At 36.4% G+C, this 25068-nt stretch overlaps 4 protein-coding genes across 4 annotated transcripts; 2 read left to right on the top strand and 2 right to left on the bottom strand.

Moving 5' to 3' along the window:
• The first annotated feature begins 4007 nt into the window (after nucleotides 1–4007).
• On the top strand, nucleotides 4008–11062 carry LOC130932672 (probable methyltransferase At1g29790). The gene is made up of 2 exons (XM_057862064.1): nucleotides 4008–4463; nucleotides 10430–11062. Exons 1-2 carry the CDS (start codon nucleotides 4008–4010, stop codon nucleotides 11060–11062), a joined length of 1089 nt encoding a protein of 362 aa, XP_057718047.1.
• A 4280-nt stretch (nucleotides 11063–15342) lies between these two features.
• On the bottom strand, nucleotides 15343–17169 carry LOC130932661 (increased DNA methylation 1-like). Its single transcript, XM_057862053.1, has one exon. It carries the CDS (start codon nucleotides 17167–17169, stop codon nucleotides 15343–15345), a length of 1827 nt encoding a protein of 608 aa, XP_057718036.1.
• A 794-nt stretch (nucleotides 17170–17963) lies between these two features.
• On the bottom strand, nucleotides 17964–20464 carry LOC130932657 (beta-amyrin 28-monooxygenase-like). The gene is made up of 4 exons (XM_057862040.1): nucleotides 19923–20464; nucleotides 18604–19028; nucleotides 18340–18527; nucleotides 17964–18266 (listed from the first exon to the last, which is right to left on the bottom strand). The coding sequence occupies exons 1-4, from the start codon at nucleotides 20462–20464 to the stop codon at nucleotides 17964–17966; spliced, it is 1458 nt and encodes a 485-aa protein (XP_057718023.1).
• Nucleotides 20465–23092: 2628 nt separating this feature from the next.
• LOC130932649 (uncharacterized) lies at nucleotides 23093–23518 on the top strand. The gene has a single exon (XM_057862028.1). The coding sequence runs from the start codon at nucleotides 23093–23095 to the stop codon at nucleotides 23516–23518; it is 426 nt and encodes a 141-aa protein (XP_057718011.1).
• Nucleotides 23519–25068: the final 1550 nt, after the last annotated feature.

Below are 25068 nucleotides of genomic sequence, written 5' to 3'. Positions count from 1 at the left end.
ACTCAATTTTTGAGGTGGAAAGAACTTTGCCAAGAAGGCATTGAGTAGCTTTTCCCATGAGTCCAGGCTTTCTTTAGGTTGTGAGTCCAACCATGTCCTAGCTCTGTCTCTTACAGCAAAAGGGAATAGCATAAGTCTGTAGACCTCAGGGTCAAACCCATTAGTCTTGACAGTGTCACAGATTTGCAAGAATTCAGCTAAGAACTGATGAGGATCTTCCAATGGAAGTCCATGGAACTTGCAATTCTGTTGCATTAGAGAAACTAATTGAGGCTTAAGCTCAAAGTTGTTTGCTCCAATGGCAGGGATAGAGATGCTTCTCCCATAGAAGTCGGGAGTAGGTGCAGTAAAGTCACCCAGCACCTTCCTTGCATTGTTGTTGTTTTTGGCTGCCATGTCTTCTTCTTTGAAGATTTCTGTTAGGTCCTCTACAGAGAGTTGTGCCTTAGCTTCTCTTAGCTTTCGCTTCAAGGTCCTTTCAGGTTCAGGGTCAGCTTCAACAAGAATGCCTTTGTCTTTGTTCCTGCTCATATGAAAGAGAGGAGAACAAGAAAATATGGAATCCTCTATGTCAGAGTATAGAGATTCCTTGAGATGTCAGAGGAAAAGAAAATTAGAAGGCAGAAGTAGAAAATTCGAACTTATCAAAGAAGATGGAGTTCGAATTTTGCATTAAGGAATATTGTTAGTCCATAAATAGAAGGATGTGAGAAGAAGGGAAGTAGTATTCGAAAATTAAGTAAAAGATTTTGAAAATATTTTGAAAAACACTAATTGATTTTCGAAAATAAAAGTGGGAAAGAAATCAAGTGATTTTTGAAAAAGAATTTGAAATTAGAAATTAAAAAGATTTGATTGAAAACTATTTTGAAAAAGATGTGATTAAAAAGATATGATTGAAAAGTTATGGTTTTAAAAAGATGGGATTGAGAAGATATGATTTGAAAAACAATTTTAAAAAGATTTGATTTTAAAAATTAATGACTTGCCTAACAAGAAAAGATATGATTCAAACATTAAACCTTTCTCAACAGAAAAGGCAACATCCTTGAAATGTTGAATCAAATCATTAATTGATAGCAAGTATCTTTGAAAAAGGAAAGAAATTGATTTTGAAAACATTTGATTGAAAAGATATGATTTGAAAAAGATTTGATTTTGAAAAATTTTGAAAACTTGAAAAAAAATTGATTTGAAAACAAAATCCTCCCTCTTGTGCCATCCTGGCGTTAAACGCCCAGAATGGTGCACATTCTAGCGTTTAACACCCAATGCACTACCTTTTTGGGCGTTAAACGCCCAACCAGGCACCCTGGCTGGCGTTTAAACGCCAGTCTGTCCTTCTTTACTGGGCGTTTTGAACGCCCAGCTTTTTCTGTGTAATTCCTCTGCTGCATGTTCTGAATCTTCAGTTCCCTGTACTATTGTCTTGAAAATAGAACCAAGATCAAATAAACAATGCATGAAAGACACCAAACTTAAAATAAAACACTAGACTCAACAAGAAACATAAAATCTTTTTTGGTTCACGCTTGGGAGCCTCTTTCCGACTTGTGTATGAGAGAGAATGGGGGGTGGTACCCGCAAAGACACTCCGATGCCTAAGTCAGCAAGGGTCTAAGCAAGTTTAGAGAGTATTGGAATTTAGTGATACTTGAGGGGTGTCAGTGTATTTATAGTGGTGAACCAATAACTACCGTTGAAGTAGTTCCACCTTTTAAGGAGGATAAAAGTTGGGATATGGCTCCTGGAAGTGGGTTGAGAGATTTTAGGGGTAGTTACTTATTTGAATAAGTGTTATCTGCCAGCTAATCTTTACCCCCGACTTCCTTAGGCAAGTCGTGGTTAGATCCAACTTCTTGAGAGAAGGTCGGTGTCAAATGAGGGACAATCTTTGGATTGGGTCTTTCATTTGGACCTGGGCCTTAGTGTTGGGGAAGGGTATGAAAAATGCACCTACTCGAGTACAATCTCTTTTCTTCAAGAGTTGGGTTCGAGTATTTTAACTCGAGCTTGTAGCCGACATGATGAGGAACCGACGTGATTTTTCGAAATCGACGTGATTTAAAGTTTATCAACAGTCGCGTCTAATCAAATGTCGCATCCGTTAGGAGTTTGCGTATTCACACGCGGGGAGCAGTTACACTGGTAATGGCGCATCTCTTTAATGACCGTTTTGACTTTACCATTATGCCCCTGTCGTGTTTATAAATACTTTTTCTCTCTTTTTTTGTTTTGTTTCTGAAAACTTTTGCACTTACACTCTTCATTCGAAAGAAAGCTTCTTCCTTTTTCGAGTGTTTGCTGTCGCGCTTGATTCTCTCCAAAAGTAAAGGTCAGTTCTTTTCCATCTCTTTTATGAAATGCTTTTGTTTTGCATATTTTGTTTTAGAGGAGTGTTTATGATACGTCTGACTATAGGCCTAGTGGTTCTATTTATTGTAGTACCTGCTTTAGACTTTTCAGAGACCCTATTTTTGATCCGTTCCCTTTTTTCTTTGTAGGTTTTGTCACCTTTTTTAGAAAAAGATGTCTTCCTTATAGTCTCTTTTCTAGTGGGTGGATGTCACAGTCCTTGGGGAGGAACCCCTTGTAGACACCGATTATATCATTGATCTTCGTACTCACCATGAAATTTGTGTTCTTGATGAGGACGAACCCAAGTATGAATTGATTGCCCCGGATCCCGAATACCGGGTTTGTTTTGGGAAAGCCGCTGATACTGACCCTCCTTTCTTTTTTTATGTACGATTGTCTGTTTACTTGTTTGGGGTTCTTTTGCCATTTTCTGATTTTGAAATCTCCGTGTTGTCGCATTGTCAAGATGCTCCCACCCAACTTCACCACAATTCTTGGGGTTTTATGAAAATTTATTAACTTATTAGCCGCAAATTAGATTTTCCGACTTCTTTGAATATTTTCTTCTTTCTTTTTCATATGACCAAGCCATTCAGTTGGCAAAATAATAAACAACAGTGGGTATCTTTCCGGGCCATCCAAGGTCAGAGAGTCATTACCCTTTTTTATGAATCTTTTCATGACTTCAAAAACTTCTTTTTTAAAGTTCAAGCCGTAGAGGGTCACCACCCCTTTTTTCTGGATGAAAATTCTGCTCTTCGCTTTTCTTTATACTGGTTGGAGGCTTCTCCTGTGGAGAAGTATGGTTTGGACGACTTAGATGAGGTCGAATAGACTGTTGTGGGGTTCCTCTGAGAAGTTTGGGGGAGGGCCCCTTATTTGGATACAAAGAAATTCCTCCAAGGGTCTCCGAATTTTGTTCGGACCCAAATAGGTAGTTTTACTGTTGCTTTTTGACTTGATTTTGTTGATTCCGACTTTGAGATTTTAGTTATTTGAAGATTTTTGCTTCTTTCCGACTTGATGACTTATCTGTTTTCTTTTAAGAGATGGGAAAGAAAAATTCCAGCTCCTCCTACCAGAAAGTACAAGACGCCAAGAAGAGGTCTCAGGCCTGAGTTGACGCTGCCAGGGCCGTTGGCACTCTGCCTCCTCCTCCTCCTCTTCCTCCTCCTCCTCCTCATAACTTGGAGACCTCCTCCCGTCCTATTATAGTATCTTCTTCTTCTACTTTTTCTCTTCGTTCTCCTTCGCCCCGATCTTCTCCGAAACCTGAAAAGAAGAAGCGCAAGACTTCAGAGTCTGGCTCTTCTTTTGCTGGGGAATCTAATTTTGATGGTCCCAAATTTGTTCGGAACCACATCTATCCTTATACTCGAATTAATATGGATGATGTTTCCGTTTGAAACCATCTTAATTTTTTAGTTCAGGGGAGTGTCCGGGCGGTTGGTGTGTGTACCAAATTGCTTGATATTTTTGAAAGGACTCCCCTCAGCTCTTTGGGTTCTTCCCGAAAGGTTGAGGAGCCAGAGGGGAGAATTTTCTTATATCAAGAAGAAGAGAAGAGGCTGAAGGAGAAGGTCACCGAGTTGAAAGAGGAAAAGGTTCGTCTCTAGGAGAGGGAGAAGAGGTTGATGGGCCAGTGTGCCATGGCGGAGGGCCTTAAGGAGAAGGCAGAGCAGAACTATGTTAGGCTCTTTGGGGAAAACCTGGACTTAAAGAAGGAGCTGGCAAGATGTCGGGAGGCCTTCCAGGAGCTTGAGGACTCGATGGCTGAAGGTTCCGAGGAGGCGTGGAGGATCTTCAAGGAGCATGTCAGGGTTATTACCGTTGACCTGGATCTTTCTCCGCTGGATCCCGACAAGATCATGGTTGATGGGGCTATTGTTTCTCCTCCCCAACCAGAGATCGACTCCGACTTGAAGACGAGGGGACAAAGGATAGTGGAGTCCCCTCCTCAGGGAGACGTGCCGAGTTCCTCTAGAGTTCCCCCTCAAGGTCCTGACCAGCCTACTCCATCTTCCCCTAGTGCTGTTCTGACTTCTCTCCCTGTAGATCCCTCTCCTGGTGGTGGTGACCTTCCTTCTGGCGATGCTGATCCTCCTGTTAATTAAAATTCGGTTACTAGGGCCCGGCCTTGGGCCCCTTGTTTTTAAACAGTTTTATATTTTGTTTTGTTGTGGTGGTTGGTCCTTGATATTTTTTGGCCTTTTATGGCCGTTAACAAAAAATGCCTTTAATTTTTTGCTCCCCTTTTTTGGATAAGGGGTTTAAATTATATCTGGTGTGTGTATGCTTTTTGTTCTTATTTCTAGGTTTTTCGAAAAAATCCTTTTTGATCTTTTTGGTGAAAGATTCTTATCTCTGGGCAGGTCGTGTTTTTGTCTAAGTTATCTTTGATTTTGGAAAGACTTGAGACAGCTTGCCCTTTTGATGGCTTTCTTTTATCTCTTTTTGTATTCTTTGTGAACTCAAATTTTTCTATTTGAATTGTGAGTAACTTAGGCTATTTTTGGAATACATTTTTTCTCGGTTTTTATGACTAGTTAGTTGTTATGCTTCCGAGTTACATGATTAGCTTTTATAACCTCTTTACACCGACTTGTACCTCGTTGTTTTATCCTGACGATCACTTAGGTCGGTCATGGGATTTTTACGTTTTGTCGAGTTTAAGTCGGCGTGTTTCATAGAAATAATGATAATAAATTAATAACGTAAAAGTAATTTATAAAGAGATATGAAGGGAAAAAGATCTTTATTTATTCTCGAATGTACTTTTTGCTACTAAGGGCTTTGATAATTTTTGTTGCCCCTTAGTCCCCAATTTGATGCCTCGTTAAAAATCTCCTTCAGGAAAACCCTTTCTTTGGAAAAAAACCATGAAGTTGGGAAAAGAGTACATCAGGAAATGGAGTTCGCTTTTAGCTGTAGTACCTTTTCATATTACTTGTCCAGGTGCTTGGAAAAAGGGTCCCAATAGGCCAAATCCCCATTTAGCAAAAGGCCATGGAGAAGTTATACTTATGAGCTCCTCGTGGGGAGCAACATGGAAGTTTGCATGCATTTAGCATGGCTGACACTTCTTCACAAACTCGATGGCATCTTTCAGCAAAGTCGGCCAGTAGAACCCGGCTCGGATGACTTTCCTAGCCAGGGACCTTGCTCCGAGATGATTTCCGTCGATACCATTGTGGACCTCTTCTAAGACTTCTGTCGTCCTTGAGGTCAGAATGCACTTCAATAATGGTGTTGATATCCCCCTTTTGTAGAGGATATTTTTTCCGGATTTTCTTGGCTTCTTTTTCTCCTTTAGGTAGGATGTCGAATTTGAGGTATTCGATTAAAGGGTTCATCCATCCGAGGTCTAATCCGGAGACTTCAATGACGTCCTGCTTGTCCTCTGTTTTTGCCACAAAGGGTTCTTAGAGGGTTTCTTGGATCAGGCTTCTGTTATTCCCTCCTGGTTTGGTACTTGCTAGCTTGGAGAGGGCGTCTACTCTACTGTTGAGATCCCGAGTTATATGCTTGACCTCAGTTTCTACAAAGCGCCTAAGATACTCTAAGGTTTTATACAAGTACCTCTTCATATTGAGGTCTTTAGCTTGATACTCTCCATTTATTTGGGAGGTCACCACCTAAGAGTCGCTGAATATTACTACTTTGGTTGCACCGACTTCTTCTGCCAGCTTTAATCCTGCAATCAAGGCTTCATATAAGCGTATGAAGATGCTTCAGATAAGCGTATGAAGATGCTTGTCCCTTCCGTCTCTCTGCTTTCCTACTGTCTTCATCCAATCCTTCTTACTCCTTTCCATGGCAAGCTTATGCAAGGGTTTCACCGTTGTCAGTGGCTACCTCCCATCCTCTCAGTGGAAATGTTCAACGCACCCTGTCACGGCACGGCTATCCATCTGTCGGTTCTCGATCAGGCCGGAATAGAATCCAGTGATTCTTTTGCGTCTGTCACTAACGCCCCGCCCTCAGGAGTTTGAATCACGTCACAGTCATTCAATCATTGAATCCTACTCAGAATACCACAGACAAGGTTAGACCTTCCGGATTCTCTTGAATGCCGCCATCAGTTCTTGCCTATACCACGAAGACTCTGATCTCACGGAATGGCTGGCTCGTTTGTCAGGCGAGCGCTCGGTTGTCAGGCGATCAACCATGCATCGTGTATCAGGAATCCAAGAGATATCCACCCAATCTAAGGTAGAATGGAGGTGGTTGTCAGGCACACGTTCATAGGTGAGAATGATGATGAGTGTCACGGATCATCACATTCATCAAGTTGAATAACAAGTGATATCTTGGAACAAGAACAAGCGGAATTGAATAGAAGAACAATAGTAATTGCATTAATACTCGAGGTACAGCAGAGCTCCACACCTTAATCTATGGTGTGTAGAAACTCCACCGTTGAAAATACATAAGAACAAGGTCTAGGCATGGCCGTGAGGCCAGCCCCCAAATGATCTAAGAACTAGATGTCCGAAGATTTTCTAGAGATCTAAAGTGATCAAAAGATTCAAATACAATAGTAAAAGGTCCTATTTATAGGGAACTAGTAGCCTAGGGTGTACAGAGATGAGTAAATGACATAAAAATCCACTTCCGGGCCCACTTGATGTGTGCTTGGGCTGAGCATTGAAGCATTTTCGTGTAGAGACTCTTCTTGGAGTTAAACGCCAGCTTTTGTGCCAGTTTGGGCGTTTAACTCCCATTTCGGTGCCAGTTCCGGCGTTTAACGCTGGGAATTCTGAATGTGACTTTGAACGCCGGTTTGGGTCATCAAATCTTGGGCAAAATATGGACTATCATATATTGCTGGAAAGCCCAGGATGTCTAGCTACTTTCCAACGCCGTTGAGAGCGCGCCAATTGGGCTTCTGTAGCTCCAGAAAATCCACTTCGAGTGCAGGGAGGTCAGAATCCAACAGCATCTGCAGTCCTTTTCAGTCTCTGAATCAGATTTTTGCTCAGGTCCCTCAATTTCAGCCAGAAAATACCTGAAATCACAGAAAAACACACAAACTCATATTAAAGTCCAGAAAAGTGAATTTTAACTAAAAACTAATAAAAATATACTAAAAACTAACTAGATCATACTAAAAACAATGCCAAAAAGCGTACAAATTATCCGCTCATCAATATCATTACCAAGAGAACATAAAATTCCATTTCTATCTTGTCATTAAATACATAACAATGTTTTATTCACATAACTGACATCACAGTTATATATATTTCATCCCACCTAATCCATAAGCTACAATCACAATTCCAAAAATAATAACAAACACAGACAACATAATATTCCATAATTTTAATATTCTAATTTCAGCTTCAACTGCACTAATTTTCCATCCCAAAGATATTTTTCAATGGTCTTCACTAACTGAACTTTTATTTCTGCCAACTATGACTTCTTCTTTTTCAACATCTGCCCATTTAAAAAACCCGCACCATCTCCTACCAGTAGTCTACAACACCAAAAATTCAAAAAAAAAATTCAGAGGACGAACAACTACAAAACCAACAAGCATTTGAGAAATAAGACACACAATTAACTTGCAACAATTCAACCAACTCACATTATAGTTAGAGCATCCATAGAATGGTCTTTTTTGATTAGAATCCGTCCCAGACCACCGAAGAATAGGACGCAACCCACAACCGCACCAATGTGGAACCTTTCCACCTCTGTCACCTCTGTCACGGTGTGCGTTCTTCACCCAGCCATCATGCGAACGAGCTCTACTAGAGCTACCTGAGCCTTGGCTGCTACTTCCCAACATTCTTCTCAACTCTTGGAGACACTCTTGCGATTTGGGGAAATTGGGACTTATAGGTTTCATTTAAAATTTTAAGGGGTTAAATTGATGCCTTCAAATATTTTGCCATGTCATCTAACTGCAAGGGTGCCAGGTGTCAACCAAAATTGACAGGTCAGCTTTCCGGTGTCAGAAAACGCCGGAAGGGCCAATTTGAGGATCGGGTCAAAATTTCAGGGTACAGTTAGAGTCAATTGAAATCTTGAGGGCTAAATTGAGTCGGGGGTTAAATTTCAGGGGCCAATTTGAGTATTAACTCTTATTTGACTGGAAAAGTTTATAGTACCAAGAGGTTACCAGCAAAAAATAAACAAAACCATATTAATTTATATTAATAATTAATTTTAAATTTTTAAAATTTAAAATTTAAAAAATTTAAAATTGATTAAGTAAACCTAATTAAAACCTATAAAAACCTTCCTCTTCTTTCTCACATTAACCTATCTACCTCCAACAATCACACACACAAACCTCTCTCTCACCGTCAAGCCCTCTCCGCCTCCCCACCGCGATCCACTCCTCTTCTATCACCGACATCTGACTTGTCGAATTTGCTACTGTCGACAAGAATCGCTTCCCTTTCGTGAACCAGATGTGTTACCGGAGCCATATTAATGTTGTTGTGGTGATTGCACAGTGAAAAATAGCTGAGAAATATGAGAGATTTGTGTGGTGTTGGTGTTGCTTTGATGAATAACAGAATAAGAAGAGAATAGAGAAGGTTGCGATAGGCAAGAATGAATCGAATGGGTTGGGTCTTGTTTGGGGCAGTGAGACGAAGAGAGGGTTCGAATTTGAGGTCATTGAGGTCAGGCTGTGGCCTGTGGGAGCAGAATGCAGATGCGTTGGGGTACTCTACACTGCTCTATGTTCCACCATACTCTCTATGCCTATATCTTTTTTATTTTTAAATTTTTTTGGTTAAAAATTGGATATGCTAAGCTAATCATTCCAAATTTATATGAAATCATTACGATATTGCTCTCTGTGTTTTAGGATATTAGGTGCCGTTTTGATGATTAAATAGATTGCAAATTACACAATTATAGAAATATAAAAAACATTTATTTAATATGAAAAAAATCCTAATACTTAACAAAAGAAATATTCAGTTATATTTTAACAAAAATAATTAAATATCTATACAATTTAAAAAATATAAAATTTTTAAAAAAATAGAGACATTCACATTTGCAATACAAAAAAATTTGAAAAATATATAAAAGAACATCCGTTTAGTATGAAAAAGAAACATTCTGATACTTAGCAGAAGAAATATCCATATATATTAACTCGTAGAGATTTTGAATTCACCCAGAGGTATTTGGCTTGTTTTTGGCTAATACCCTTTTGGTTCTAGCATTGTTGTATTTGACTCGTTAATCACTAATGCATCTTTCATTTAATTTTTATAAATAAAAATAATTTAAAAATCACTAATATTTCATAGTTTTACACAATAAATTTAATTAATATATTTAAAAAAATAACTAAAATATAAAAATAAAAATTAATAATTATTCTAATTAACTCTTAACAGATAAATTTCAACAGTTATGCGATGTAAATTTATTTTAAAATAATTATCACCAGCCGTTTAAGATTTTTTTTAATTAAAAAAATATAAATGAGACAAAAAAAATTACACTTCTTACCAATAATATATATATATATTATAATTTTTGAAGCTTAACAATGAAGAGTAGGTTCCGTTAATATATTGAGGCGTCAATGAATTGGTCTGCTTCTGTAATTTGACCATATAGATGAACTTAGACTAAACATAACTCAATAGACTGCTAAAATTACAGTCATTTTTTTAAAATAATAGTTGAGAAAAAGACAAATTAGTCCTTGACTTTTTACCCCGCGGACATTTTAGTCCCTGACCATTGGAAAATATTTTTAAGTCCCTGACATTCTTAAAAGTTGGACGGATTAGTCTCTCCGTCCATAAGCCACCGTCAGACCCAACGGAAAAGACTGACGTGGCTCTCCCCTCTGCTTACCTGGCATCACAGGTTCCCACGTGGCACATTAGTGGGATGGAGCTTTTGAAAAATAGACACATAAGTCCCTGTTGCTCAAAATGACGTCGTTTTAACTAATCCTCACCTTCTTCAATGACACTGAACCTTGTTCTTCTGATGGCAATGGTGGCCACCAACATCCTCTCACTCTATCACCTCTCTTCAACTCTCCAATCGCCAAAATCACCCCCTCTCCCGCCGCCGCTAGCTACTTCTCCCGAACCGTGCCGCACAAACCCTCATCCCCTCTCCCTCAAGCCCTTTTCCTTCTTCACTCCCCGATTTCTCTGTAATTTGGGACCATTACCCTTGCAAATCCTTCAATTGTTTCCACCGCCAAAACCCTAACCTAGGCTTCAACCCTTCCTTCGATTCGTCCAAGTTCACAACCTACAAGACCGATCTCGATCTCCCGATCTCGCAGCTCTTCCAGATCGCCAAGTCCACAAAGTCAGTCATCCGGCTGGGCTTCGATGTCGGTGGCGGCACTGGGTCATTCGCCGCCACGACGAAGCTCCGCAACATGACAGTTGTGACGACGACTATGCGCATGGGTGTGCCATACAGCGAAGCGGTGGCGCTAAGGGGGCTTGTGCCACTTCACGTGCCGCTGCAGCAGCGGCTACCGGTGTTCGACGGAGTGGTCGACCTTGTGCGGTGCGGGTGTGCCGTGAACCGGTGGATTCCAGTGACGATGATGGAGTTCTTGCTGTTTGATGTGGATAGGGTTTTGAGAGGTGGAGGGTACTTGTGGATTGACAGATTCTTCAGCAAAGGGGTGGACCTTGAAAAGCTGTATGCGCCATTGATTGGAAAATTAGGTTACAAAAAGGTGAAGTAGGCCAATGGAAATAAGACTGATGCTAGTGATTTTTTTTTTTGTGCCTGTAAGCTACATTGTGAATTTTGGTTGTGGACCTAAATTAAAAAAATATGATCCACAAGTTATTCGAGTGAGTTGCAGCTGAGGCATATTTTTTATTCTCAGGGAAAAAAATTGGTTTTTGTTGTTGATCACAGGGAACTAAATCTTGTATCTTTGGTGCAATTGAATACCATAGAATGAGCATATACCAGGGTGAAAAAAAATACAGGCTGAGGCACAAATCTCGGTTATTCCGGATACTAACCTTAACCCGGAGAATGCTGTTTCAATCCAAAAAGGGGATCCTGTTGTTTCTTCATCTCTGTCAAATGCAACTACAACTCAACAGCCAGGTTGCTTGTTTACTTTCGTCCCTAATTTGTTTCATTATGACTTATGAGTGATGTCAGGCTTTGATGATTAATATGTTTCATGGTTGAGAAGTATAGACGAAGGAAGATCGACGAATCTGCACACTGTGTTCTTCAATGTTCTAAATCTAAACGCTTCGTTTCCAGTCTTTGAATTTTTTTTAGGTACAGGGACTTATTTGTCCAATTTTTAAAAGTACATCTTCCAGTCAGCAGTCCACATGTTAATCCGTCATGCCACGTCATCAGAACGGAGCCACGTCAGACTTTTCCTGTTGGGTCTGACGGAGGCAATTGGACAGAGGGACTCATCCGTCCAAAATTTGTGAAGGTCAGGGATTTAAATGTATTTTCAAATGCTCAGGGACGAAAATGTCTGCGGGGCAAAAGGTCAGGGACCTATTTGTCCTTTTCTCATAATAGTTAGAATTAAAGAAATGATCTATAAATAGTTTATTAGTATTTATCCTTGTAATGGTAAGGATCAATAATGTATCTGCCCTGTGGTATATACAACGCCAAAGTATATAATACAATTAGGAGACCACTTTAATAAAGACACTAAAAATGTCTTTTTTTTAAAGATGTTTACACATGTTATATTATTATTGAACATTTTTATTAAATCGGTTAATAATTTATTTTTTAATAAATCAGTGAAAATCGGTTTATTATAGTAACAATAATAAATTCAATTGTCTGCATTATAATTATTAGACCCGATTTAATCCGATCGAATTATATAATCTAAATCGAATATCTTTAAATTTTTTTATAAAAAGATAAATATATTCCTGACTTTTTGTTTTGCAGACATTTAAATTCCTAAAAATTAAAAAATACAATTAAGTCCTTAAAAAAATTTGGATTTATTGTTATTGTTATAAAAAAATTGGTTTTATTCTAATTTGTTAAAAAATTAAAAAATAATTGATTCATTAATACGTCCAATAATAATATAACACGTAAATATCTTTAAAAAAAGACGTTTTACGCGTCTTTATGAGAGCATCCCCCGTACAATTAAACTTGAGATCTAAGAGTGATGCGATATAAACACACACACAAAAAAAAAGCATTTCCGTTTTGGATTTTCTAATGTGTGGTCCTGTGTTTTGAACTTTGATTCAATCTCTGCTTGGCTTTGGCTTCTATAGCTGCTACTCCCATATCCTCATAATCTAGGTATGCATGCTTTAACATATTTCTTTCCTAATTATGGGAATATCCTCATGATCTAGGTATGCATGCTTTAACACATTTCTTTCCTAATTATGGGAATGCATACATACTAGTTGAAGACGTCTCATTATTATTATTATGCAAATGTCTCTAAACAAGGTAAGGTAGTAGGTGAATTATACCATAAAAACGTAAGTTTATAGATTTTTTTTTTTTTTTGAGAAAGTCTAGGGACAGCATTTTTGTTGAAATTTGGCCAGCACTTAACCATAAAAAAGAAAATGATTAATTCTACATAATTAAATGTCATCTCACACCATTGAAAATATTGATAATGGCTAATTGATGACTAAACATCACAAATTCTACTAGTTCCTAGCACTCTCTTTTTTTTATGGAATAAAAGAGAAATTAAAAAAATTAAGATTCACATTTTGAACATTAATAAAATAATTAAAAATAACTATAAAAAATATTTATATTTTTTCTATATTATTTCAATCTATGTAATAAAATGTCTTAAAGATAATAAAATAGTAATTATGATAGAATCAACTTTTATTTTCTTTGGCCGTTTAGTTGAGAATTAAGGAAAATTATTGTATGTCGTAAGTAGTTGTAACAACCTGCAAAAAAAATAGAGAGAGGTGGAATTTTAATTTGCATGATGATAGGAATAATAACAGAAACAGGGATAAAAGGAATAACTTCCTTGTACTATCGGGGTTTTGATTCAGTGTTCCACTGTTCCACTTAAGCATGCATACCATAAGCACATGCATTATTTTTGCTTAACAAAAAATTAATCCCTATAATGTTACTAGTAGTCTAGTAGTACAAAAATAAAGATCTCTAATAGAATATTTACCATTTAAATTTTTTATAATATTATATATATGTGTGTGTGTGTGAACAAAGGAGTTATTCTTTAAATTAATTTCATTAGTAATTTAATTTTGCGAGTTGTATTTTGACAGAGTCAATAGCAAATTCAAACATCCCAACCTCAATCTAAAACTGGTAATCCTACCATTGAATACTAAAAATTCAATAAAAGTTATAGCATTGTTGTGAACTTCCATGATCAACTCTTCTAATTGACAAAACTCTGTATACACAAACTGAGCAAAGACAAATACATCAAGGAATGGATACTAGAATATTTATCTAAAATATCATTTGAAAGAAAATAAAATAATAAAAAAAAAGTTAATGCTAAAAAAATAAAATGCACAAGATCTATATATACAAAAATTTAAAATAGTTGTATATAGAGATTTCAAAAATATAAAAGTGACGGGAGGTGCAGTCTGAGCATGTGGTGTGATCAGTGATTGGGTTGCAAGATGGAAGAAGTGTGTTGGAGTTTGCAGGAGACATAAGCTATAAGGAACCACCAAAAGGGTCTCTTCCTCTTATTCTTTGGTGTTTCTAGTTTTCGTTGTTGTCTGAACTTGTCATCCAATTTTTGTTTAGCTTCTCTGGCTGCTCCTCCAATATCCTCATCTAGATCCTCATGCTTTAACGCTTTTCTTTTATTTTCTATCTATAGGGAAAAAAAAGAAAATATTAAAATGCATTGATTTCCATTATCAAAAACTATAATCAAGTAAAGAAAGAGCAAGTACCGGTGAAATTGAGGGGAGTGATGAAGGTAACATAAGAGATTTGAAATTGGTTGTGTAATACAAAGAGAAAGAGTGCCTTGTTGAATAATTATCTTCAATAGCGCTGCTTGAGGTTGCGTGACTATGCAAGCGTCTCCTTCGAGCACATTCAACTCCAGGAAGCATTCCAGCCATTACAAGAGATTGATACAGAACCTGAGAATGAAGCCAAGCTAACAAGAATCTGTGTGTATTTAATCCCTTACTTTGACTGTTGTATTGTCAAAATACAGCATAGCCCACAGAAAAGGATTCTTCTTTCTTTTTTTTTTTTTTTCTAATTAAAATACATGAAAACTGGTGAAGATTCGCCGAAGACTACCAATTAAGAACCATCCTCGAAACTTCGGATTCAAATTTTGTTAAACATGGGGCTTGTCAAATTTATTGTGTTTAATTTTTTTAATTTAATTTTTTAATATTTTTAAGTATTTAAATTTTTTAAATTTAAAATTAATTATTTAATGTTTTTAGATATCCTAGCAAACATCAATTAACAAACTAATTCCAGGACATCATGGAAAACGAAAGAAAGGTACGTAAATTTTTTAAAATATTTTATGTAAAAATAATAAATAAGATATTAACTTTTTTTTACCTTAATTAATAATATTTTAATTAAATTTATTAAAATATTTAACAACTCTTCATTATTGTCAGCTTTGTTACATGGATAGTCATCCATTTGTATTAGATTACATTAAGATATGTAGATCTTTTCTTTCTTGTATTTTCTTCTATCTTATTTTATTTGGGTTGTTTCTTAAATGGAGTTCAATTCAGTTTTTACAAAATTAAAGTGGGCCGATGAATTCAAACAAAAAGTTAGTTATGAAATATAGGTAAAAGAAACTGATAAAATTAATAAACAAAAAGTACATCGGTAAAATCAGTTGGTCTTTTGTATACACTTTTTTTGTCATAAACAAACTGTTTTAATTTACATTGCATAACAGACAAATCTCAGGAATGCAGCAAGCAATACTAAACATACAACAGGGTGACTACTTCCAACTCCATGCAATCGTTTTAGACCTCAATACAGCATCAAAGGTTGCTTCAATGATTTGTGGCACAATGTTGTGTCTGGAAAATTTGCAAGAGGATAACCTACACAGTAATACTGATCTGAGTGTGTCATTTTTGCAAATCCAAATGAGTTTGTCCAAGTTTCTACTAAATAAGGAGCAGCAGGCAATAGCAACCTCTCAACACCCAACTTATCCAACAGCTTCTCAAGCTGATCCATCAGAATTCGACACATTCCCTGCTTTCGATACTGGTCACTCGTCGCGACAAGCGGCACTTCTGCAACCTTTTGGCCATAAATCCTTGTGTTTGCAACAGAGATCACCTCATCATTCCTCTCTAGAATCACAGTGTAGAACCCTGTAAAGTTCATACGTGGCAGCCGTGAATATCTGCTGAACATAATATCTGCAGCAATGTCTCTTCCAAATACAGGATCTATGATGGGCTCAAAACACTCATGAATTATTCCAAGTGCGACATTTAGCTTGCTCTCCATTTCAGTAATGGTTCCATCGTCATCATTGTCATTAGTGCTTTTCTTGAGGCTCGTCAACAATGTCCAAGTTAGATTACCATCACCCACAGGAATTGGTTTTCCCAACATGTTATTCAGTGTCAAAAATATCTTCTTACAATCTTCATTGCAAAACCAAAGCTCATTACAATCCGTTTCCATGTTCAGAAAAGCAAAGCCTCTAGAAGCTAAACATCCAATGTGGAATCTGCGTTGACACTGATAACAAGCTATAAAATTGTTAGCCAAATGACTTTCCTCTCTACAAGAATCTTCTATGCATTTGGGACGGTTGCAAATTCTGCAAGAGCATGAAGGGCAGAACCAATCACCAGGGGGAACATGATCAAGGCCAATACATTCGGCGTGGAATGACGCCGGACAGCGATCACAGAGAAGAATGAAACCCCCCTGGAGACAAATTGAACAAATGGAATCATTTTCATGATGATGATCATTATCCCCATTGTTGTTATCCTTGATCATCATCAATGCTTGTTTCTGGCAATCCAACAAAGACCTTTTATCTTGTTCCAAGAAGATACTAGCAGAGGGAGGTTGACCTTTGCAACCGGCATGACCCTGGAATTGAGAGAGTGTGCATAAAGAATCACAACAATGGCAGAAAATACCAGAACGAAACAGCTTCCCTCTCTTCACCAATTCATTATCTTTCCCTCCACGGCAGAAAACCCACGCCTCCTGCGCCACCACATTGTTGTCAATCAGCCAAGAAAGAATCGTTCTTGGATTATCAGAAGAACTCCGTGCCCTCCTTACTTTTCTTGCGGCATTAGGACTTTCACCAGAATCACGACGACGACGGCCACCGCCACCGCCACGTGCACGAGAACCAGAACGAGGACTTACTAAATTGGATACTTGCGTCTCCGGAAGAGTCCAATCTTCATCGTCACTCGGTTTCTTGCGTTTCCGAGGCCTACCACCGGTTCCCTTGGAACTCGTTGGTGATGCAGCAGGTAGAGATTGGGATTGAGATTGCTGTGATCCTTGCAATGAATTGGAACTAGATGAAGAATCTTTCTTTTTCTCTTCAATGCAGGCTTTGCATGCAGTTCTGAGAGAAACATAGGTCTTACCAGAAGGGGATTTGTAACGAAGTTCCCAGCGAGTTTTCTTGTCGCAATAAGAAAAGGTCCAACCCAACGAAACGAGGTGTTTCTTCGCCTTCAAGCTCAGGTCAAAATAGTGTCTTTGATCCTTTGACGCAGAACATTGGTACCATTCCACAACCGCACTAGGGCAATTCTCTCCTTCAATTCTTATCTCAGGAGGGGGTTTACAAGTCAGTGACATTGTTCCAAGTAATAAAAGGGAAAGAGTAAATAAAGAGTAAGATGAAGAAATTTTATTGGTTATTGATGGATTGAAAATTGTAAACAATGAAGGTAAAATTAAGTATATATAGAGTATTAGTTTATGAAAAATAAAAATAAATAAAGATAAAATAAAGATAAAGAATAAGATAAAGATAAAGAATAAAATAAAATAAAATAAAATAAAAATTAAAATTATAATTGAATTTGTGTATTCTGTTGAGTTGAATTTGTGTATTTTCTTTTAGTTTATTCTATTTGGATCGTTTTTTAAATCGAGTTCAATTCCGTTTGTACAAAATTAAAGTCGCCAATTTTTGGATCAATTCAAACAAAAAGTTAGTTATATAATATCGGTAAAAGAAACTCATAAAATTAATAAACAAAAAGTAAATCAGTTAAATCGGTTGTTTTTTTTCAATAAAAAATTACTTAATATTAAGTTATTTTAAAAACACAATTGATTCCTGTCCGTGGACCCAGACAAAACACTCGAAATTCTCTCTTTTGTTTACACCATGATTTTTTTTTGGTCATGTTGTCATGCTTTTTTTTCTCGTTTTCAGTTTATTCATTCGGACTCCATAATTTGCTTTATTGTATTTAAGCCCAAATGTTTGAATCGGTCTAACTTTATAGCCCAATGGTATTTGCTCACATTGGCCCGAACTGCATTATTACAGAGTACGAGGATGACCAAAAACAGTAGCAGGTTCTTGTTTTATTGTACTAAAAATGAAAAAACAAAAGGTTTACTTATATCTAATAATTAATTTAGTAGGGATTGTGAGGATAAAGGCGAACTGGGAGGTTGTTTGTAGGCATGGGGAATGGATCCATGACAATTTTCTCATGAGGAATCAACATTTGCCATTTGAAGCGTTTCACCAAATTGTGGAGGAAAACCATTATGACTAGGCGTGCATACTCGTTTCCTGGGCACATTCTTGGTCCTCCACCGAATGGCACAAATGTGTAGGGAGCTGGTCCATTTCCTTCGAATCTACTTGGATCAAATTTCTCTGGCTCCGGAAAATACTTTGCACTCTTATGTGTTGAATTTGCACTCCAAAACAACTACATACATAAATCACATCAACCTTATAATATAGGAAAATGGAAAGTATATAGATAGATATTAGCTAGTTACCTTCCATCCTTTTGGAATTGAGAAACCATTGAAGGTAAAGTCATGAAGGGCTTCCCTGAAACCTCCAGGAGCTATAGGAGTCATTCTCATAGCTTCACAAGCTACGTTCCATGAGTATCTCATCTTGTTGATGTCATTCCAATTCAACAAATCTCCTTCTAATTTTGATTTTCCTATTTCCATTTGCTCTGAACAAATTCCACATACATCACAATCTTATATACAAATAAGAAAAATTGCCATATATACAAGGGAAACCACTACCTTGATAGACTCTATCATATATGTGAGGGAACTCAGCAAGGTATTTGACAATTAAAGTGCAGGTAGAACTAACAGTGTCATAGCTTCCAAACAAAAGTCCAAGCATCTGATCAGCAATTAACCATTCATCAATCATATAGTCTCCATTTTTATTGCCGCACATGAACAACATGTGAGACAATATGTCTTGTGTTGGGGACGCATTCCCTTCACTTAGATCCACCTTCCTTTGCCTTATGATTCCTATAAGATCCTTCCTTATCGATTTGCTTGCTTTGATTGCTTTGTTGAAGTTAGTTCCGGGAAAGTCAATAGGCAACGATATCAACCCTGCACCCACATGCTTAAAATGCTTTGCCAGCTTTGTTACGTGCTTCTCGTCCTCAATGCTTACCAACAAACGATATGACAACAACAACGTGTACCTATATTACACTCCTCAATGCATACACCATTTTCAAATTCAATTAACTCATTTCTATTAGTACAAATTTCATTTATTAAATTAAATATTGAATAAACAAAAGTAACTACTCATACTAACTTATTTTCGTATAAAGACGATAGACAAAATTATCATCTAACTTAACAAAATAGGAATAATAGACAAAAGCATACATAAATTTTCATACTGCGGATAGATATATATTTTAATTTTTTAATAAATTATCCGTACATATTAATATTAAATTTTATTGTTATTTTTACCTTTTTATTTGAGGAATTTTATTAGCAGTAGTGATTGTCAGATGATTTTGTACATTGTGTGACGTGATCTTTTTTAAATAACACAGTAAAAACTAAATGATAAATTATTAAATTTATTAAATTTGAATTTAAAAAATTACAAATGACTTAGAATCTTTATTTTTTTCTTTTTTTTTCAAAAAATAAATGTGGATCAAGGATTTCAACTCAGAAATAGAAATGTAGCTTGTAAATTTTTTTATTTAAATTTAACAAATTTAATAATTTATCATTTAATTTTCACATGCTTTGTTATTAAAAGGGTTATGTTACATAAAGAGTCATGTTACACCATGCACACAAAATCATCATCTAATAGTCACTACTGCTAAAAAAGTTACCACACAATAAAAAAGTAAAAATATCAACAAAACTTAATATTAATGTGTACCGATGACTCACTAGAAAAATAGAATATATATCTGTCCCACCGTGTGAAAATTTATATGTATTTTTGTCCATTCTTCCAACAAAATATTATCTTTATACAAAGACAAAATTCACGTGAGTAGTAGTGACTATAAACGAAAGTGAAATTTCTAAAAATTGAAGTATGTTGATTAGGGTTTCACCTCTTGACTAAAGGGTATACAGAGACTTGAAGGTTGTGTTCCCAAAGGGAAGCAAAGTGGGTGTGTGCCATGGAGTCGACGACGGAAACGTAACGTTGGAGTGCTTGAGGCTTTATGAACTGAGGGAGCATGCTTCTGACCTTCTTGGCAGCATCTCCATTGGAGCTGGTGTCATGAAACGAAGAGGGAAACAACTTGTGCACATTGTCGGGCATCCACAGCCTCACCAGCTTGTTCTCATTGGAGAATAACAACTTGTTACCCTCGGCTCCACCCATCACAACCGTTGGTTCCCCTAACAGCGATGTCTTGAACAATTCTGATGAATACTTTGCCGTCCGGTCGAACACAAACTTCTCCGGCTGTCCTTTCCACCCGGTCGACAAGAACTCCAAGGTCTCCCCCATAATGGGGTACCCCATTGTCCCTGGTGGTAATTTCGGAGCGATAAATGGAAACACGTGACGGAACACGAGGAATAGGAAGAGGAATAGGGAAAGGTAACAAACCCAGAGAAGGATGTTCATTATGATCAAGTACATATTTTAAGAGGATCGGAGGATATGTTGTTGCAATGTATTTTGGTCACCATGGCTTTTTATATACTTGCAGTGTTGCTATGGCTCTTGTGCGGGGCCACCTGCAACCACCACAGCTTGTTGATTCCGGCAAATTAAGCACCATATATCAAACTTTGTGGTCCTCTTGGGCAAATTTCCAAAACCAAACAAGAGAACAATATATACCAGAGATGGATGCAAGGGAAGAAAATAAATTAGAATTTGTAAAAAGACAATAATAATATTACTAACAAAAACAATATAATTTGATGAATTTGATTAAATTATTATCTAACAATTATAAACTATCAATTTTATACAAAGATAACTGCATATGAATTTTTGTGCCATAATAATAAGGCACTGTGGAACCACCATGCATGACAAAATGTTGTGTATCATTACAACCACCACCTTCATAAAACCAAAAGAAAACAAAAACACACGCGACTTCAATTCTAGGTAGAGAAATTAAACACCAAAGGAAATTAAGGCCATTATTTATTGCATGATGTTTTGTTGTTTATAAGAAGTAGGTGGTCTGATCTGTGAGGAAAAAGACGAAGTGGTGGATGATTTGCAGGCACAGGGGAAGGATCAACAACGATCTTCTCATGAGGAATAATCAAAGCTTGCCATTTGAAGCGTTTCACCAAATTGTGCAGGAACACCATTATTACTAGCCTCGCATACTCGTTTCCTGGCCAAATGTAAGGAGCTAGTCCATTTCCTTCGAATTTCTCTGGCTCTGGGAACTACTTTTCTCTTATGTGTTGAATGTGCGTTCCAAAACAACCAGTAACAATAACCACCAATTCAAATCATCACTACCTTCCATCCTTTGGAATGTAAAGTCATGGATGGCTTCCCTGAAACCTCCACCTGCTATAGGCCAGGGTTGATATAAGCAATCATCATCATTGTATGCACGTACGTGCATACAATTTACTGGAAAATTGGACAAACCATTATAAATTGCTTTCGTATTTACTGGAAAATCAAGCTATTATAAAATTTATTTTAATTTTATTCTTCACATAAGAAAGGATAATTTTTCGAGTCCCTCAAACAGAAGAATTAGCAGGAGTCATGATCTGCAGGTACCTTGTGAGAAATCATCATTATTCTGGCGCGTGAACCGATATGATTTCTAATTAAATGCGATGAAGATTAATACTGAGTCACGGTCATAATAAAAGCAAAACCGATCCATGCATATGCAAGTCTGCAACTCAAGCATCTGGCAACCTAACTCTTTATCTTACGCGGCTGCTCCTCGTACTATGATTTTAGGGGAATGTTGTTACTCAATTTAATTTTTATTCAAATGTACGTGATATTGCTTCACTTTAAAGTTTAAATTACTAGCACATGATGACTATTGGTTGACCTGGAATAATTTAGTCAGCATCGCTTATATATGACGATGAACATTGAAGATTAACCATACATGGAAAGATAAACACTCGAACATACATACGTAGATGCAAGTATGGAAAGATAATTCTTATCGGCGGTCAACCTTGCTATTTTATACGTTTATTCAACAAATATAAAATGTAATGTGCCCCTATATATTAGATGTCAGTTATATATATATATATATATATATATATATATATATATATATATATATATATATATTCGATATTTTAAAATATTTAAACTATTATTTTTATAATAATAACAAATCGTATGTTACTATTATATATATTAAAAAAAAACAAAACAAAACTCGTATGTAACAATATAAGAATTAAATGGCATGAGTTTCTACCTTTTTATTAATGTAACCGCATATAACAATATTAAATATTATTTGTGTGACTTTATTATCATAGTAATGCTGGAATTAAGTATATATGCAAAGAATAAAATTATATAAAATTATTAAATTTAAAAAAATTAAAAATAATAAATTTTAGGTTAAATCACGTATATAAATGAAATGCAAGCAGATATTACACAATTTTATCCAAAAAAATATTGCAAGATTTTATCAAAAATTCGAATTATGTTGATATTAACTAATTCGAATTTATGTGATTCGAATTATTATAAATTTTGTAGTTTGAATTTTGTAATTGGAATTAATCTCATTTAAACTACATAAAAATGTCTTTTTAACAAAATCTTATAATATTTTTTTGGTAGAATTATGTAATATCTGCTTGCATTTGGTTTATACATGTGATTTTCCCTAAATTTTAACTAATATAACATGCCGGTAAGTATAAAGGGTAAATATGAAAATGGAAAGTAAAACCAAAGCTAGATGGACCAAGTAATAATTGGTTTTTGATTAGCATTAGCAGTACAGTTATGCAAATGCACCACCCACCAACTCTTTCAATGTACGCACTGACTCACACTAGTGGCAACAAACTGCTACGATATTTACCACCCTGAATTGACGCAAACACCCTTCCGTATAATGCGATACCCCGAAACTAGTCTCCTCCTTTTCTAACAGAAGCCCGTTTCATTTTCGGCCGTTCCTTTTCGTGACCACCCACCGCAACCTCCGTGCCCTTTCTCGTCATTTCAGTTCCCCTCTCACTTATTTACTACAATTCATTCTCTCTTTCTCTCTCTATTTCTCTCTCGTTCATGGCGGCAGAAGATTCCAGTCCAGGATCGCCTCACTCTCTCAAACACAAGCTCAGATCCTCCCTTTGTTTATCATGTTGCTTCCCTCAAATCCTCCACCACCACCGCGTGCAGCCAAGGATTGTTCGGAGTGCCTCGCTTCACAGCAAGTCCCGCTCCAACGATTTCCCTCAAATCAAGGAAAAGTGCTGCAACTTCATCGCACGCATCGGCCGCCACCATCACCATCATCGCCGCCACTCCGCCGATTTCCACTACGACGCTTTCAGTTACGCCTTGAATTTCGAGGATGAAGCAAGCGATGACAGGTCCGTCGATGATCTCAGGAGTTTCTCAGCGAGGCTACCGCAGTCTCCGCCTCCGAAAGAATCTCCGGTCCCGGCAAAGACCGCATCCGCAACCGTGGAAATCGCCGCTCTTAGTTGATCTATAATGTAGTATCCAGATCTGAAAACGCCGAAGATAATTTCTGGTTGCAGTTCAGTGCAGCTGAAGCAGCCGCAGTAGTACTGGTTCAAAACCAAATCGCCGCCGCAAGAAGCTTTTTAAAGTAGGTTTTATTTTCTTTTCTTCCGTTTTTATTATTAGATTCCATAATGTTGTATATAACGTCATTGTGAGATCCACCAGCGGAATGAAAAACGTAAACAGGGATTAGATAAAAAGCATAAAAGTGAAAGGATAAAAGGCTGAAAGTGCGAAGTTGATGATGCTATGTGTTGGTACCATTTTTTTTTCCCTCAACTGCTTTGTTTTGTTACTATTGGATGATGCGTAGAACTTTGTATGTAAATGCAAATATTGAAATGGAGACAATACCGGACAGATAGCTGAAACTCTGGTAAATGACGACGCTATTCTTGTATCGTCATGCTCTTGTAGCAATGATTAGAAGGATACTTTAATAGTATTACATTTTCACTCAAACTTAGTAATGTTATTTGCACAAAATATAAAAATGGTTGTTTATTATAAGTTGTTCATTTCATTTATTTAACTGTTTACTTTACGGTGCTTATATATACTTGTCTATATTACTAAAAAAAATAAAAATTAATATTTAAATTAAAAAATATAAAAATAAACAATTTTTTAATATTTAAAACTTATTATAAAAAATAATTTCAGCAATTTTGATACCAAAATTAAAGGCATAGAAGAATTGACCTTACTTTATTTAGACGTTTATAAAATTAAATTTTTCGGTCTTTAGGCATTTATAAATTTAAGGGTGTAATCAGTGGATTAAACAATATATATTTGTTTGAGGACCTGGGCTTCGGCCCGTTATAACAGAAAAATAAGAATTGATTGAGCACCCTAATTTTGTAGGGATGGTTTGGGTACATGAGTGATAATATGCATTTTATCTGCGGATATTATACGGCTCCACCTGGTCGAATAGGAATATTATTTATTAACCTGATTGTAGTGGATATGATAGAATTTAGGTAGAGTTTTCGTGTGATTGGATAGGGTGTGAATTGAATCTCGACTCTATCCGACCAATTTGTACTCGGCCCGTTATAACAGAAAAATAAGAATTGATTGAGCACCCTAATTTTGTAGGGATGGTTTGGGTACATGAGTGATAATATGCATTTTATCTGCGGATATTATACGGCTCCACCTGGTCGAATAGGAATATTATTTATTAACCTGATTGTAGTGGATATGATAGAATTTAGGTAGAGTTTTCGTGTGATTGGATAGGGTGTGAATTGAATCTCGACTCTATCCAACCAATTTGTACTATATATATATATATATGTTTTTAATAGATATTAAATCAAAAATTTTTCACTAAATATAAAAAATTTTTAATTATTAAAATAAGATTATTAATTAATAATTTAATATTTTTTTATATAAAAATTAATTTTATTTTAAATTATCATCAAAATATATAATAATATTATATTTTTTTGTAACCTATAGGGTTTTATTCGCAGATTTTGGGATATTCTTAATTTGTA

Source organism: Arachis stenosperma, chromosome 1 (genome assembly GCF_014773155.1).
Source record: "Arachis stenosperma cultivar V10309 chromosome 1, arast.V10309.gnm1.PFL2, whole genome shotgun sequence".
Taxonomy (NCBI): Eukaryota; Viridiplantae; Streptophyta; class Magnoliopsida; order Fabales; family Fabaceae; genus Arachis; species Arachis stenosperma.
This window is presented reverse-complemented; position numbering and strand designations above follow the sequence as displayed.